General features: G+C 46.6%; 1 protein-coding gene across 2 annotated transcripts in view; it reads right to left on the bottom strand.

The window, feature by feature from the left end:
* QSOX1 (quiescin sulfhydryl oxidase 1) overlaps window positions 1–17,005 on the bottom strand; it is a 42,440-nt gene that overhangs the window by 21,168 nt on the left and 4,267 nt on the right. For both annotated transcript variants that reach the window (XM_008063366.2, XM_008063365.2), the window contains exon 2: window positions 10,162–10,262. In XM_008063366.2, coding sequence (XP_008061557.1) covers window positions 10,162–10,262 — 101 coding nt within the window. The remainder of the gene's footprint in view (window positions 1–10,161; window positions 10,263–17,005) is intronic.

Raw genomic sequence — 17,005 nt, 5'->3', positions numbered from 1 at the left:
GCTTTGCTCTGGGAGCAGGACCCCGTTCCCTACTCGCAGCCACATACCCCACCCCACCCCCAGCTCTGAAGCACCAGAAATTAGCAGGTAGCAGCCCACACAATTTACTCCAGAGGGGCCACTCCTCTAAGGCAGTGGTCCCCAGCCTTTTGGGCACTAGGGACCAGTTTCACGGGAGACAATTTTTCCATGGATGGGGGTGAGGGGTAGGATAGTTTCAGGATGACTGAAGCACATTACATTTATTGTGCATTTTATTTCTATTATTATTACATTGTAATAGTATATAATAAAATATATAGCATCACTGTCTCAGCTCCACCTCAGATGATCAGGCATTAGAGTCTCATAAGAAAGGTGCAACTTAGATCCCTTGCATATACAGTTCACAAGGCTCACGCTCCTATGAGAATGTAATACTGCAGCTGATCTGATAGGAGGTGGAGCTCAGGCAGTAATGCAAGCGAGGGGGAGCAGTCATAAAATCCCTGGGGCAAGAAGACAACTACAGGAAGTTTTGCCCACTCACCTCCTGCTGTGCAGCCCAGTTCCTAACAGCCCATGGACCAGTAATGGTCCATGGCTAGGGGTTGGGGACCTCTGCTCTAAGGCACCCATACCTAGCACAGCATCACACACAGGCATGTATTAGGTGAATGGGTGATGAAGTATCCTTACTGTTTTCCTTGCAGACCCATCTGAAAAAATAAAGTGGAGTCATTTATCCACCCTTGGAAAATGTCAGCTTTCTTCTATGTCAACTTGTCCCTGCTCCTTATCTTGGAAAAAAGAAGCTTCAAACTGGGAGTGGTGGCTCATGTCTGTAATCTCAGTGCTTTGGGAAGCTGAGAGGGGAGGACTATTTGAGCCCAAGGAGTTCAAGACTAGGCTAGGCAACATAGTGAGACCTCGCCTTTATAAAAAAATTTTAAAAATCAGCCAGGGATGGTGGTACACACCTGTAGTCCCAGCTACTCAAGAGGCTGTGGCGGAAGGATAACCTGGACCCAGAAAGTCAAGACTGCAGTGAACAGTGATTGTGCCACTGCACTCTAGCCTGGGTGACAGAGTAAGACCTCAACTCAAAAAAAAAAAAAAAATAGAAGTTGTTTCAAGGCTGGTGTCTCCATCCACTGAGAACTCCCAGTGCAGCACAGCAGACACTCAACCAAGGGAGGGGTCTCCAGAACAGGTCCTCTTGAGGGTGGGCCTAAGCCCCTGGAGAAACAAACCTTGCTACAGTCTTGTTGACTTAACACATCGCTTTGTCCTCTTTCCCATGTACATCATGCCCCAGGCCTAGTCTGTCATCTCCTTGGGGCAAGAAGACAGAGGGAACAGAGGACAACTCCTTACAATCTAGGTTTCTGCCTGGGTACTAGGTAGCTGCCAAGGCACCTGCCTGGGCTTTCTCAGCTTGGGAGGAAACACAGCTGAGGCGCCCTGACAGCTGGCTACTTATCTGCCTGAGGGAGGGCCTGCAGGCTGGGAAGGGGTTTCTCCCTGAGGACCCTAAGCTCGGGGCCACTTCTAGCTACCTCGGGCCTCTGCCTCCAACAGCATGGCCACGTGGCCTTATCCCAAGCTGGTGGCTGAGGGGCAAGCCATGGGTCTGGCAGACCTGGTTCAAGGCTTGGCCCTGCTAAGGTTCTTGCAGTGTGACCTTGGGCAAGCCATCCACTGCTCTGAGCTTTAGTGTTTTCATCTTTGAAATGAGGGTGATACAACTGAAGAATTGTTGTGAGGATTCAATGACAATACACCCAAAGTGCTTAGCATAGTAGCTGTGCATACAGCAGGGAATCTATTAATGCATCATCCTCACCCCCTTTCCTTCTTCACATACTTTAAACATGAGGAATCACCGATCATCTAGGACTTGTTTGTTCTGGCCATCTGTATGCAGAAAACTAAAATCTGGAGGTCACCTGCCCCCCTCCCACAGGAGGAACAAACTGCAGAGAAGCCACCCCTCTGCCTACCTGCAGCCTTCAGAGCCCTCTGACCTCACTGGGACCCTTACTCCTACTCACTGCTTTATTGTCTCCTTTTGGAAATATTAATATAAACTTACATTCTGTATTAAAACCATCTACTTACACACACCACACATATGTATAATAGTGTCCTCTTACAGTTACTGAATTTTATGGGCCTAATAAAGTTATGTTATTCTAATGCTTATAAAAATAATCACAAACTTCCTGGATAATGATATGAGGTCAAGTTGACAATGCATGGTAAGGCATTTATAGACTGACATTGCTTGTCAGATACAAAACTGAAACCCCAACTATCTAGGGTTTACTTTGAGCTATCATTCACAGGGAGTGCCCTTGTTTCTGCACAGCTGGGATAGGATTCCACTGGCTTCCACTGATATCAGGAGGCCTTGAACCATGTTGCTTTCGCTCAGCTACAGTTATGATTTTTAGTCCTGAAAAGTAGCATGGTCATTTTTTGCTATCAACCAACAGGTCACCCAAGTGCCTGTAATAAAAGGGGCTAGCCTCACCTCCACCAAAAAGCAGCCTCTCATGACCTCAGCTCAGTCTCTCAAGGCCCCAGACACGGGCAGGTTGGAGTTGGACCAGGAGCCTCAGTTGGCCAGAGTGACCTGGGGGGATGCAGGGACCCCAAGAGCCCCTCTCCTGAGGTGCAGGTTAAAGCAAAGGCTCTACTCCACCTCCAGTTACTGCTGTGGCATCACTTGGCCTTCCCTTCTGTCCCCGGAAGCTTCCAGTTGACCTTCTGGAGCAATGTCACCCCCTGAGCTCTGCTCCCACACACCCTCCTCATGTACTTCAGGAACTTTCCTGTCAGTCTCTCTTTCATCATCCCTTTTCCTAGGCTTACAGACTGATTCCAGTTCTCTTCAACTATATTTACAAAAAAAAAGATGGGAGGAGGCTGGGAATGCAGACAGGTCCCTTTTCTCCACCAGAGATTGCATCTCCTATGTCCGTCCCTGCACCGTCAACTTTCTCAAGACAGTCCCTGTCCCTTCCTGTGGACTTCTCTCTCTGCCCCCATGACCAGTCAGCTTTGGCTCTTGTCTCCTGCTGGGCTGAAGCTGTTCCAGGGAGGCTCAGGGGTGACCTCCTCAGCTAATCCAGTGACATTGCCCCAGGCTTGCCTCTCTGCAGCATCTGATGCTGTTCCTGCCTGCTTTGCCTTCCATGGCCAGTGTTAGTCATTTTTTTGTGCCACATTTTCTTTCTTTCTTTTTCTTTCTATTTATTTATTTTTAATATTTTATTTTAAAGATGTGGGGTACAATTCGGGATTAGGTATACGAGTGGATATCATACAGGTAAAGTTTGGGTCTTTTTTTTTAAGTGATGGGTTCTTGCTCTGCTACCCAGGCTAGAGTATAATGGCATGATCATAGCTCACTGCAGCCTCCTGGGCTCAAGCAATTCTCCTACCTCATCACTGTCCCTCACCCCCCACCACCAGTAGCTGGAACTATAGGTGTATGCCACCACACCCAGCTAATTTTTATTTTATTTTATTTTTGAGATGGGGTCTTACTATGTCACCCAGGTGGGTCTCAAATTCCAAACCTCAAGTGATCCTCCCACCCTGGCCTTATAAAGTGCTGGGATTACAGGTGTGACCCACCAAGCCCAGCCTGTACTACATTTTATTGATGCTCTGCTCTCCTTTGTTTTTCTGTCACCACCCTCCCTGGTTTGCCCAACAATGACCAGCCCATCTGGGCACCCTTGCCCTTGTCCTAGCATCACCCTTGATCACTTTCCTGTGCCCGCTGTTCTTGCCATCTCCTGCCCCTGGCCTCTCCTACAGTCACACCTCAGATCATGGCATTCTTCTCTTTAAGAAGTTCTTGAAGGCACTGTTACAAAGACAGCACTCAATCTATGCTTCTGAATGCATATTATTCAAAGGGATCAATGAACAAACCTATCATTTCTCCCTTGCCAAAGTCAATTACATTGTCCAAATGATTTGCAATCTGAACCCTCTGCCTCAGGTCCTCACCAGTCCTAGGCTTCCGGCTCCTACTGTTGGCCTCCACTCAGGTGTCAGGGTACGCCTCTGCCCACACACAGTTCCACCACTGAACGGCCCCTCCCCCAACCTGCTTGCCACCACCTGCTTCCCATCTCAGCCAGTCATTGGCCCTCCTCTCTGCTGCCCACATCAGCATGTCCCCCGCCCACCAGCCCCACTATCCCGTCAGCCAACAGTCTCGTGACAACAGTCTCGTGAATCGACCTCTGAGGTACCTCTTCCACAGTCCTCTCCTCCTCCACCTGCCTTGTCTAGACAGGGCCGATAGGAGATGACCTACTTCTGGCCTACTGCATCAGTCCCTACCTGTTCATTCTTTCTACACTCTGAAATGTTACTACACGCAGTCCCATCATTCTCTAGCCATCTTCCTCACTGCCACTAAGGCTCGCTTTTGAAGGCACAGTTCTGGTCTTATCCTGTTGCTCTTCCTTGTATCTCTTCCGTGACTCCCCACTGCCTATGGATAATGTCCAATCTCACTGCATTCGAGGCCTTTCAGGATCTGTCCCCATGCCCTCCACTCTGATTACAAAGGACGTCAACCTGAAGTCTCCACTGTCCCGCTCACCCACCTCTGACCAGGAGGCAGGACGGCAGTGTATTCACCTCTACAAGCTCCACAGTGCCTGGCATGACTCAGTAGATGTCTGTTCAGCTGAAAAGGGAACCTCTGCCCTTTGATCATCCTGGAAGCTCATGTGGAAATCTAGTCAGGGCACATTTTTGTTCCCTTATTAAAATGCACTCTTATGATGCCAGCGGTGGGAGGCGTGTGCCCTGCCCAAGGGAAACCACCACAACTCCCTGGAAACGGGCAATTAAGACTCTAGAAGTGAGTTGTTCTCCGGAGCAGGCGGCATCATCCCTGTCCTTTGCACAGGAGCTCCTGCCTTCCCTTATCCTGTAGCTTTTGGAAACCAGATGGTACCAGGCTTGTCTTCATGAACCTATGGAGCAACTGCTGCCTGGGGCCAACAGGGTTGAACAGAAAGCACACTCTCCAGCCAGGCACTGTGGGACTCACAGAGGTGAATACATTGCCATCCTGCCTCCTGGCCAGAGGCAGATGAGCAGGGGCAGTGGAGAGTTCAGGTTGAACTCCTTTGTAACTGGAGTGGAGGACAGGGGACCATTCCTGGAAGGCCTCAAATGCAGTGAGTTTGGACATTATCCGTAGGCAGCGGGGAGCCACGGAAGAGATATGAGGAAGAGCAACATGATAAGACCAGAACTGTGTCTTCAAAAGCAAGCCTTAGTGGCAGTGAGGAAGATGGCTGGATCAATGGTGTTGAATTCAAGCTTTCAAACAACATTTAATTTTATTATTACTATTTTTTGGAGAGATGGGATCTTGCTATGTTGCCCTGTCTCTTGTTATGTTGCTGGACTGAAATTTCTGGCCTCAAGTGATCCTTCTGTCTTGGCCCCCCAAAGTGCTGGGATTACAGTCGAATTCAAGCTTTATGAAAAGTTTCAAGGAAAATGATCCAGTCTCCAAACATTTCAGGGTAAGCCCCTAAGGATCCACAACCTTAACTACTTTCCAGGCTGTGAACTATCAGTGGAGAAGATGCAGGGAGGCAGCAAGCGACGGCAGAGATAGGAGCCCGTCTCCTTGTTCCAGAGAAAGGGAGGAGACATCTTTCTGAGTCCTGCCCTCCTCCCTGACAACTCACCTTCTAGCAAGAGCCACAGAAGATAGAAGCCCAGACTCTACACCCCCACAGGGCATCTGCACTCCTCGCCTTGCATTCAAGGTCCCATCATTCCTGAGCTTCCTCCTTCCCAATCCTGCCTCACCCCTGAACTTGAGCTTCTACTCAATCAGAGCAGCCTCCTCAGCACACCAAACAGCCCTGCCCCCCAGGGCTCTCACCTTCTCTCCTCCTGTGAGGCCTGCCCAGTTCTTCTCTCCTCGTCAGACCCCATGAAAGCAACGGTGTGGGGAGGGAGAGAGGGAATTTTTTCCCTTTCTGAGGTTCTGAGGGGATCGTGATGGGGAGTCAGATCCTGGCCCACTGCCTACTCTATGTGGCTTGGGAAGCCACTTGACAGTGCTCCAGCCATGGGCCTCAGTTTCCCTGTCTGTACAAATGGGTGATAATATCCACCTTAGAAGGTTGTTGTCAGGTATGAAGTGAGGTCTCACACGTGAAAGCGCTGAGATGCTGGTGTTATTTGGGGTTCAATAAATGTTAGTTTTTTCTTTCCTATTGTGCCGTCTACTTCCTGGGACATCCCATAGGGCTGCTGAGTTCTAGATGGTCCACCCACTAGCTACTGTTAAGTGTCGTCCAGAACCCATGTGTCCTTTGAAACCAAGTGGAAGCCCCCTCCTACACAAAATTCTTTAATGCACAGGAAGAGAGTTCAGGGAGCCCAGCTGACCCGGGCAGCACTCATGGGGTATGGATCATTGCTATTTATTACTGGCTGGCTCTGCATGTCCTTGAAGATAGAAGCCATGTCTGATGTTTCTGGCCTCTCCCACATGGTGTGCACAGTGCTGTGCACCCAGCAGACACTCAACAGCTGCTGGTAGGTGGATAGTCTAGCAGACCCATGGGATGACCCAGAAGTAGATGGGACAACAGGAAGGAAAAAACTGTTTACTGAACCCCGAATAACACCAGCATCTCAGCACTTTTATATGTGAGACCTCACTTCATACCTGACAACAATCTTCCAAGGTGGATATTACCACCCATTTGCATACACAGGAAAACTAAGGCCCATGGATGGAGCACTGTCGGGTGACTTCCCAAGCCACAGAGAGTAAGCAGTGGGTCAGGATCTGAACCTACAGCCATGATCCTCTCAGAAACTCAGAAAGGGACCCTCTCCCTCCCCATGTTGTTGTCCTATGTACTCTTATTCCAGCCAGACCTTTGGCCATAAAGGGTCCTATTCCAACACCCACTGAAGGACACTCCCGTGGCCCATGGAGAAGCCCTTGCCCCAGAAGTTCCAGCCTTGATGTCCCCAAGCTCCAGCTGGAACCTGCTGCAAAAGAGCCCTGCCCTCTCCACTCCTTTGCTTTCTTCCTGCTGGGCTCTGGCTCCAGCCTGCTGGGGACTGACACAGCTGGCGCACCCTTCAGGGCCAGGTGTTTGCTAAACAGGCTGGACTGGTGGAAGTTCACTCTTAGCTCATGGTGACAAGGGGCAGGAGGGAGAGGAAAAGGACAGTGACACATGCCACTGGGGGAAGCCAGACTCCTGTGTGGGCCTGTCCACACTCTCTCTGCCCCCTGCTCAACATGTGTCCTCACCTTAGGGCTCTTTATTGCCAGGATAGCCTCCAGTCCCCAAGGGGCAGCAGACAGGGCAACAAGGCTCTCTCTGGCCTGCTGGCCATGGCATAGACCCCAGGGCGGCTCTTGCTTTCTAGGGATTCTGCCCATGATGTCCATAGGCACACCAGGCTCTTAATGGGCCAGGATCTCTGAGATCTAAAATCTGTTTCAGTAGTGTTTTCCAAACACTAGAAGCAATCTAGTAGTAAGTAGTCAAATCAATTTAGTGAATCAAAGTCAGTATTTTTTTTTAAGTATAGAACAGAAAACATCAGAGTGTAAAGCAGTTAGTAAGAATAAATGTTGGCCGGGAGGGTAGCTTACAACCTGTAATCCCAGCACTTTGAGAGGCTGGGATGGAAGGATTGCTTGAGGTCAGGATTTCAAGACCACCTGGCCAACATATTAAGATTCGTCTCTACAAAAAAATTTTTAAAATTAGCTGGGTGTGGTGGGATGCAGCTGTAGTCCCAATACTCAGGAGGCTGAGGTAGAAAGATGCCTGATCCCAGAAGGTTGAGGCTGAGGCTGCGATGAGCCATAATTGTGCCTCTGCACTCCAGTCTGGGTAACACAGTGAGACCTCGACTAAAAAAAAAATGTTGTTTTATGAAACTTTTTAAAAAGTGATAATCGATAGAAACCAACTTTGGGGTCACAGTGTAAAATGGGTATTTCTTATTTTTACTGTAGGTCACAGTAAAAATAATGTTTGAAAGCCACCACATGGGATCCTACAGCAGAGACCCACCAACAGCCTGAACTGCTTAGCCCATGGTCTGAAATCCTGAGAACAGGGCACTGAATGCCTCCCCGCTGGCCAAAACTGAGCTGTAGATTCCTCAGGAGAGATAGGGACACTACAACCTTGGTCTTTGGAGAGCTCAAGAAATGGACAGGTGGCCTAGCCAGGTACTGTCTGGCTGGAGGCAGGGAGGCTGAGAAGCCTGGCTGATGGCCCTCCCTGCCCCTCCCACAGCCAGCTGGGCAGTACAGGAGATGATTAATCACCTGAGGCATCCTGGCTGCGTGTGCTGCGTGATGTGGGTAGGCACTGAGGAGCTTCTGGTTCGCCTGGGCCTGGGCCACCTCCTCCACACCTGTCGAGCCCAGCCTCTCCCGGCAGAATCAGAAAGTTCCAGGAGTCAAGTCCTACAGAATTCCAGTAAGATGTCCTGGCCTGGCCACCGTCCATTGCCAACCCCTCTCCTGGGGGTGGGCACTGGCTGGACCCCCATGCTCAGACCTCATAGGGAGAAAAACCTCAGTCTGTGGATGATGGCATCTGCTGCCACAGTGGTTTTCCCAGAGCTCCCTACCCAGGGCGGCTCACCCTAGTTCAGCCATAGAAACAGAGTGCCCCACTTGAGTATTTTCAGTTACATATCTTGGGGCCAAGGAGAGGGCGATGTCTCTTACTTTAAAGAGATGATTGACAAGCAGCCTTTCTGCTGCCACCTCTCAGCAACATGGCAGTAGCTGGCTCACAACACTGTCCCCAGAACAGCCAACCTCAGCTAGATCTGGGTCCTGGGCCCTAGGCCCTAGGCCCTGACCCTAAGTGGTAACAGTGTAAGAAGAGGTCTCTATGGAATACGGAGCCCCTGAATCCAGTGGGGTTTCACTGGGCTCGAGGAACAGGAAGGTCACATAGACTTAGAGCTGGAGATCCCTAGTGGAGCCAAGGGATTGCTTTCTGGAAGAATGCCACTGGGATAATTAGCCTTAATTCTGGCTCACAGTTCTACTTGAACCTGGAGGCCCCTGAGTGCAGAGATATCTTGTTCCAGGGACAATGCTTGGCATTCCAGCTTGCAAAGGCATTTCCTGATTATTTTTAATGACTATAGGGGAAACTGCTTTTCTAGATGCCATTCTGGTGGGAGCCAGTGTATTATTTATAGCTGGAGATGGAGAGACAGAGATGTGAATTTAGCTTCTCTAAACTGGAAGAAAACTGATTGGACTAGAGTCAGGTCTGAGGCCTAGGGAGGGCCCTCACTGTCACTGCAGCAGCTTTGCTGCCCTGGGCTGTCCAGGGCCTCCTTATTGAGAGCCTTGGGAGTTGTTCAGATATTAATTATGCTGTTGATGCCCTGCGGTGAACAGGCTGGCAGGTAAGCATCATCACAGAACTCGTGCCACTTTCTGCCACAGCTGGGGTGACAGGGTCCTCATGCCTTGGGTGTGATGCCAGGGAGCCCTGCTGCCTGAGGCACTGGCATTTCCACAACGGGATAAGGCTCCCGGACAGTCCCTTCTCAGCTACTTCTGGTTCATGGCACTTGCTTGATGAGAATGAGGCTTGCCAAAATCTCTGGGGTCTCTTTCTGGGGGACCTGAAAGTCTGATTAGGCTCCTGAAGTCTGATCCTGCTGCCCATGGAGGGATAAGAGCCGAAATCCTGGTTTTATAGTGTTAGATCAGACCTCTAAGACTTAGAGGCCAGGAAGGAAAGAAACTGAGGAGGACCCCAGAAGATGGGCTCTTGAAACCCAAGTGATGATCACATCCCTGCTCAAATCAGAGCAACTGAAATCCACCTAATCCAATGTATTTAGACATGGCTCCTTTCCCTTATAAAGAACAGACTTTCCCAAATCAAATCAATCTCTTTCTTTTCTGTCTCTGCCTCTAAAGCTAGTGTTTCATCAAGCAGAGGGACAATGCTCCGGGGGCTGTGATGTAACAAATCAGTCCCAGAAGTTTCGAGGACCCCACAGAGCTTACAGCCTGGGAAGATGCCAGAGAAGCCCAAGCAGCCAGTGACCTGTGGGGCCAGTGCCACCCCCGGCTCTGCCCTCCCCCCTTTCCTTGTCACACACCCGCACAGTGGGGAAGCCAAGGATGTTGAAGTCTCTGCAGACTGCAATGTTGGTCTCATCAGCACAGTCCAGGGCAGCAAGATTCAGTGCTGGCCTCCAGTCTGAAAGAACAAAAAATACCCTAGGATTACCAAGAGGGTCTGGCACCCCCTCTACCTGCTCCTCACCTCATGTGATGCGCCACCCCCACCCCCATAGCACCTGACACCAAAGCTCTTGTGAGAAAGGTCACACCTTCCTCAGAAAAGGACCTCTGAGATAATCCAGTTAGTCTGCATCTAGTTAGAGCCTCTCAGGGCACATACTTAGGATACAGTTAGACAGCACAAGCAATGCTGTCTTGTAAGGATATCTGTGGTCCCTGATGCTCTGCAGGGGGTGGGGTAGGGGCTGCAGGGGCTGACGGAAATGAGAGGAGCCTGGCCTTCCAGGTACTGTCTCTGTTCCTGTGGCCCTCTAGATGTGATCAGTTCCAGGTGGAGAGTTTGCCTCAGGGGTTTGGAATGCCCCAGTGGACCCTCAGTGAAGGCTGCTTGGGCCAGGGTTACCACCCAGTCGGGAGGGTGGGGCATAGGGGTTTGGGGACTGGGTCTGCAGCAAGAAATGGAAGCAGGAACCCTAGGGGAGGATGGGAAGGCACCTGGGAACCCTAGGGAAAGAAGCCTTGAGGCCAGAGTCTAGAAAGAGATGAATAACCCTGCTTCTTCACCAGGCCCCAGGCCTGAAATGCTGGCAGAGAATAAGACAGCCCAGTATCTGAGAAACAGAATACAAACTCCAACACCAGGCAGGTCTTCTGGGCACTCACCAAAGTTCCACCTTACATGGAGGCTGCTCTAGCTGGAAGGCAAAACCACAGAACTGAGAGATGGCAGTGACTGGTGTCAAATTATGCGACACAGAAGTCTAAAGGAGAGTGGACCTAGGAGAGGGGCAGGAGGACGTTGAGTTGAACCTTGAATCAGTCCGGGTGCCAGGGAACAGCCTGAGCAAGAGTGAGGAGGAGAGAATTGGCAGAGACCAGATAGGCTGGAGAGGAGGCTTTAGCAAGGCTTGGGAGCCAGACTAGAAGGGAGGCAGGAAGGGGCCGGAACGTGAATGTTCACTTGAAAGGGCCAGGGCTGCTTCTAGGAACCCTAGAGACACCGGGGTCTCTGAGGCAGATGAGAGGATAAGGAAGCTTGCATGCAAAATTCCTCAAAGGGCACAGAGCCCTACACCTCCCATCTGGAGTATATATCCCAGGGCTCGGGAGTGGGATTTGCATAGGCAGCATCTCCAGCACCCTTGAAGTACAGAACTCTAACATCTGGATAACATCCCTGATGATCACGGTTTGCCAGGACCTCTTACCCCACCCTAGAACATATTTCCTATAATATCTGAAAAAAAAAACCAAACACATTATGTCAGAAGGCATCAGAGCCCTCAATGACATTTTATGCCCAAAGGAATATTGCCCTCACTTCCAGGAGAGGTTGCAGGAGGAGCCTGACAAACCCTGATCCCGTCCCTCAGAAGAAAACATCTAAGCAGGTCCTCCCACAGACAGATAGGGTAGATCCACCTGCGGATCTGCTGATCCCAACCCACCTCCACATCCTGTCCACCCTCCCTCTGAAGTCTCTTCCTCAACCAAATCCCCCACCTCCTCACCCCATCCTAGGTTGACTTGGGCACACCTCACCTCTAACCTCCATGTCCAGTGAGCTAGTGCCAAGTTTCTCTTGGCAGGTCCTTTTCACAGAAACAGAAACATTTTATTTCTCTCCTAGTGAGGTTCTAAATGTGCCCCACCCCTCACTGGCCTCTCCAGCCCCCAGATGATCTTTTCTATCTGTGGATCTGATGACCTCACCCTCTCTACTCAATAGTCTTTGGTGGCTCCCATTGCCTTGAGAAGAAAATCTACAGCCATAAGAAAATTCTTCACCTGGCCCCTGTGCACACATTCAGCCTCCTGTAAAATCATTTTATGTTGAATTAAGTAATAGATATTCATGAAATGTCATTTATAAGTAAGTAAAATGCTAAAACATTAATTGCTGACCCTAAGTTTAAAGAATATATGCTTTGGCATCTTGATTTTGTACTACACAGAGAAACTAAATATATTTGGGTATTAATAAACATGAAAAATTAAGGAAATACATGTTTCTAGAAATTATGAAATGACGAATGTTGATATAAGACAGCTCAAATCCTTGTGAGTTTTCACTAGAAATTAAGATCACTATGGATTAAAAACACTAATTAATATAAGGTAACTAAAACTATAAATAACAAGGGAAACCATTCTGTATGCAAGGGTAGTAAAACACATTTTACGAAGCAAGTTATAAAATATGAGGATGAGTTTTGGTTAAGGGAAAAAGAGAGCAATTTTGTTCTAAAGTAAAGTGACTGGTTATTTCACAGTGAGAAAGAAGAGTATAGGACAAATTAATGAGTATGAGGAAACCGTACGGATTACGAAGAGAACAGAATTTCATGGTCAAGTAGGCTAACTTATTTTAAGTTTGGGGTTTTAACAAGAAAGGCCTTGTTTACAGCCATATCACCCTGAATACACCTGATCTCATCTAAAAAATGAGACTTAACATCAAAAGTACACTGATGCAAAGCCAGAATTTGGTCCTCTCTGTTAAAATAAGGTTTTCTTGGAGTACTGATCTGCTCTTAATAGAAAATAGTAAAAGGATTTTCTTTACCTTTTAGGTAATTGTACTAGGAAAGATTGATTCTGTGTTTTATCAAGATGATTCCCTATGCTTCATGTTGTCTTTGTTAGGTCTTTGATTACTTAAGAAAACAGAGTATTCTCTATTAAAGAGCTACGTTTTTTTCTACAGCAATGTAACTTTCTGTATCTGTCTTTTAAAGTCTTTTAGTTATTATTCTGGTTAAATTAATGACTATGAATTCACAGTGACCTGTGATCCTATTTGGATCAAGTGCTTTAAACCTTTGATATTTTTGACAAACTTCTCAAATTCTAAATTGTTCTTTTGAATTTTAATTAGCTTTGGAAAATCCAGAAGGCCCTTGACCATCTCAAAGATTCTGTAAAAGAGAAATATTAAACTAATCACTAGTTTTATATATTAATTATATAGGAAACACTGTCAAAAACAAATGATGTTTTACTTTCTTTTAGCTGTATTTTTGGTTATTTATATTTGTTATTAATGTGTTCTGAAAATTGTAAGAAATTCCTAGAAATAAGATCAGTCATAATTCCAGTTATGCCAAAATGTTGCATTCTTCAGAAATAACCAAATTTCCTTCTCAGATGTGTAATTATTATAGTGAACATCATCAGATCTTTAACCGTGGTTCTTTTAAGTCGTGTTGTCCACAGTTAATTGCTTTATCTGATGCTTTTCTAAAAGCCTTTTTAAAAGTAACTGCAATCCTAAAGTGCTTCATCCTCAAAGGAACTCATGGAAAAGACTGACAAATAAGGTTTCTGGTAACTTTGAGATCATACCATTGGACTGGGTAAGAATTTCCAGAACTCTAATGAAGAAACTGATGGGTTTGTGAAACTGCTCACCAAGATCTAGCAGAAGAATTAATTATATGAGACTAAATGATCTGATGAAGAATTATAGGTTTTTACTGCTTTTTAAATTGAAAACATTGTTGGTTCTTTTAACATTTTGTTTTCCAGATTTAACAAAACTCTTTTTCCTTGAGGCTATCTAAAGTTCAATTTGGTAAATCATACTCTTGTAAACAAACATTGGAACATTTATTTTTCTCCCTACAGGATCTCTCCAGAATTTGGAACGTAGTTGTAGGTTTATTTATTTATTGAGTCGGGCTCTCCTCTGTTGCCTAGGTTGGAAAGCAGTGGCACAATCATGGCTCAGCATAGCCTTGACATCCTGGGCTTAGGCGATCCTTCCACCTCAGTATCTGAGAAGCTAGAACTACAGACATGCACCACTACACCTTGCTGATTTTTGGTAGAGACAAGGTCTTGCCATGTCGCCCAGGCTGGTTTCCAACTCCTGGGCTCAAGCAACCCTCTTGTCTCAGCCTCCCAAAGTGCTGGGATTATAGGCATGAGCTACCACACTTGGACTCAGGTATTCTTTATTTTTTGGCAATATAGTTATTTGCATAAGTTCAATAAGAATCTGTTCTCCTTATAACAGGATACTATTGGAAATACTGATATTACCAAGGCTTTTACTGTAAGGTCATATTTGTGAATGTACATACAATAAATCTATAGAAGGTACTGCAGGTAAAGTTGAAAGCCTACTTTGGTTTGGCTTCCTAGCTTTGAGTAGTTGTTAAAACTTCAGTCTGAGATTCCTTGTCAAAAGTTCTGCAAAACCAACTTAAAAAGAGTCCATGTGGTCAATCACTACTCTTGCTGCACTTAAGTAAATAATCAAGCCAAGTTTGATAAAACTAAACACATTTTGCCAACAAAGTCTTACTCTGATTATCTTTGTTAGTAATGTGGATGACTATAGAAAGAAAAACTATACTTCTGAAGAAAAATTATAGTACACTTGTTATTAGATTGTAGCCCTATTCATTGCTTTCACGTTTTGATGATCTACCTATAAACTGAACTGGATCCTGAATTCTTCTAGTATTTGCTAATGTCTGTCTACAACTCTCCAACTAAGAACAAGTCTTGCTTTGTGCCCAAAGCCCTATCAGTCACAGCTGGACAATTTGATGTAAATTTCAAAGGACAAGCATCATGCCTGATGTGTGGACCACACAGAGTTCACCTAAGTGCCCAATGCCATAACCAGGGACGTTCAAACTGCAAACCAGAACAAGAAGTGGAAGATCCCATAGTATGGACAGCTTTTCCCAAAACATCAGAACATGACTCCCCATCAAAATTCAACTTTTACCCCTCTAAATTTGTCCAGATTATGTCTTTTTGCCGGAGTAATGCTGTAGTTAGAATTTTACAATCAGTAGCTTCTGCGAGTAAGTTGGATGATATGTCACTCTAAACCTAGATCTTTATGTGACCTAAGGGATTCTTTAGTCTACCCAGTGGGTAACTTCAGCAACATTTCTAAGACAACTGTGGTTCAAACTGTGCTCTCTTTTACGGAGTCTGATTTCTACGCCCACTTGTTCTTACTCCTTGCTTTAATTTAACCCAGTTATGGGATGCTAGATAACAGAACTGCTACTCCCTAGCTGAACAGGGAGGTATCTGTGCAGTTGCTAACATTTCTTGCCACGCATAGATAAACACAGCAGGTATTGTCGAGACTCTGTTGCAAAAATGAACAAACAGCCTACTTGGTTAAAAAGGGTAAATTCCTCATCTAGCTCATTATTTGATCTATCTGATTTTAGTTGGTTTGGTTCATGGGGGCCCTGGGTAAAGGGCATACTCTAAACTCTTGGCATTATCCTTCTAATAGTAGTCTCCCTGATATGCTGTATCCTCTCAAAAAAGTCTTAAGTGTCCACATGCAACCGTCTGCTGAGTGCTAATGGTCTCTCTCCAGCTGGAATGATGAAAACCCCAAGAAATGCATGATAATAAAGATATAAATGATGAATCTATAAATGATGTGTTGACTGAAAAGTCAAAATGATGATGACTAAGAGTAGTGCTGATGCCCTAGATTTTAGTCACACTCTCACCTAGGTGAGAGCCTGACCAAAGGGAAGAATGGTAAATAAAATTTATAGGAGGCCATCGGTTTGGACTGAGATCCTGCCCTATGTCCAAGAGACCAAACCAAGATGGAGTAATTCATGCCAGAGTTCCATACCCCCAAGCGGAAGCTAAGTTGTTGATCTAACTCTCCAAGAAATCAGGAAAGAGAGAGAGACTAGACAAACCTGAACAAGCCAGTTTTAGCCGACATAAGGAAGTCTCCTTTGCTTAACCTGCACAAGGTACTGAAACGATGTTCTCTTTTCTGCTTTCTTCAGCCTTTTTCTGCCTATAAAGCCATTCTCCACTGCTCAGCTTATCAGAACAATCATTCTATAAAACAGAATGAGGTGTTCCCTGATTCTAGAAGCACAAGCAAAAACCAGTTAAGATCTTTAAATCTGTTGTAGTTTTGTCTTTCGACAAATAACAGGACAAGAAATAGAGAGGCACTCATCTGAATGCTCCTTTGGTAAGGCAAAGGTACATTTAAGTCAAGTGTTTTGCTGTCAAAGCAAAGCAGAGCTGAGTGAGAGAGGTTTTTTGGAGTGTCAGGTGACTTCAATATCACCATGCTGAAGGCCTAATGTCTACCACTTGGAGATAACATTTTCCTGGTGCAATTATTGCCCTGGGCAAAGTAATTTCTCTACTAACAACAGAAGAGAAGGGTAGAAAGGCAAGAGAAGCTGGGACAGCTATAAATTTTGGAGTGACGGGTGAGGGGACACCATGTGGTGAGGGTATGGTGAGGATTCTGCTGAGCCCCCAACAGGGGCTCCATATGGAGTCACGAGCAGTGGTCCCTCCACCACTCACAATGCAGGAAGGTCACTGAGTCCAGATCGGAAGACCTGCCTATAGTTATAACTGTCTGGAGCACCGGGTGCTCCATATCTCCTCTCTGTACCAGGGCTTCCTCATGGGTCAACAGGTGCCAGTGCTCTTTTTAGTTCTGATAAGCACTCAGGTCCTGAATGGCAAAGACCGTTTTTCTTTTTTTTTGAGTTGGAGTCTCACTCTATCTTCCAGGCTGGAGAGCAAGAGGTACAATCATGGCTCACTGCAGCTACTACCTTCTGGGCCCAGGCGATCCTCCTGCCTTATTCTTCTGGGTAGCTGTGACTACAGGCATGCACCAGCATGTCCAGGTAATTAAAAATTTTTTTTTCTTTTTTTTTTTTTGAG

The sequence above is a fragment of the Carlito syrichta genome, unplaced genomic scaffold (assembly GCF_000164805.1).
Source record: "Carlito syrichta isolate Samal-C Ts95f unplaced genomic scaffold, Tarsius_syrichta-2.0.1 Scaffold306782, whole genome shotgun sequence".
In the NCBI taxonomy this organism is placed as follows: Eukaryota; Metazoa; Chordata; class Mammalia; order Primates; family Tarsiidae; genus Carlito; species Carlito syrichta.
Note: the sequence above shows the minus strand (reverse complement) of the source record. Positions and strands in the feature narration are given on the sequence as shown.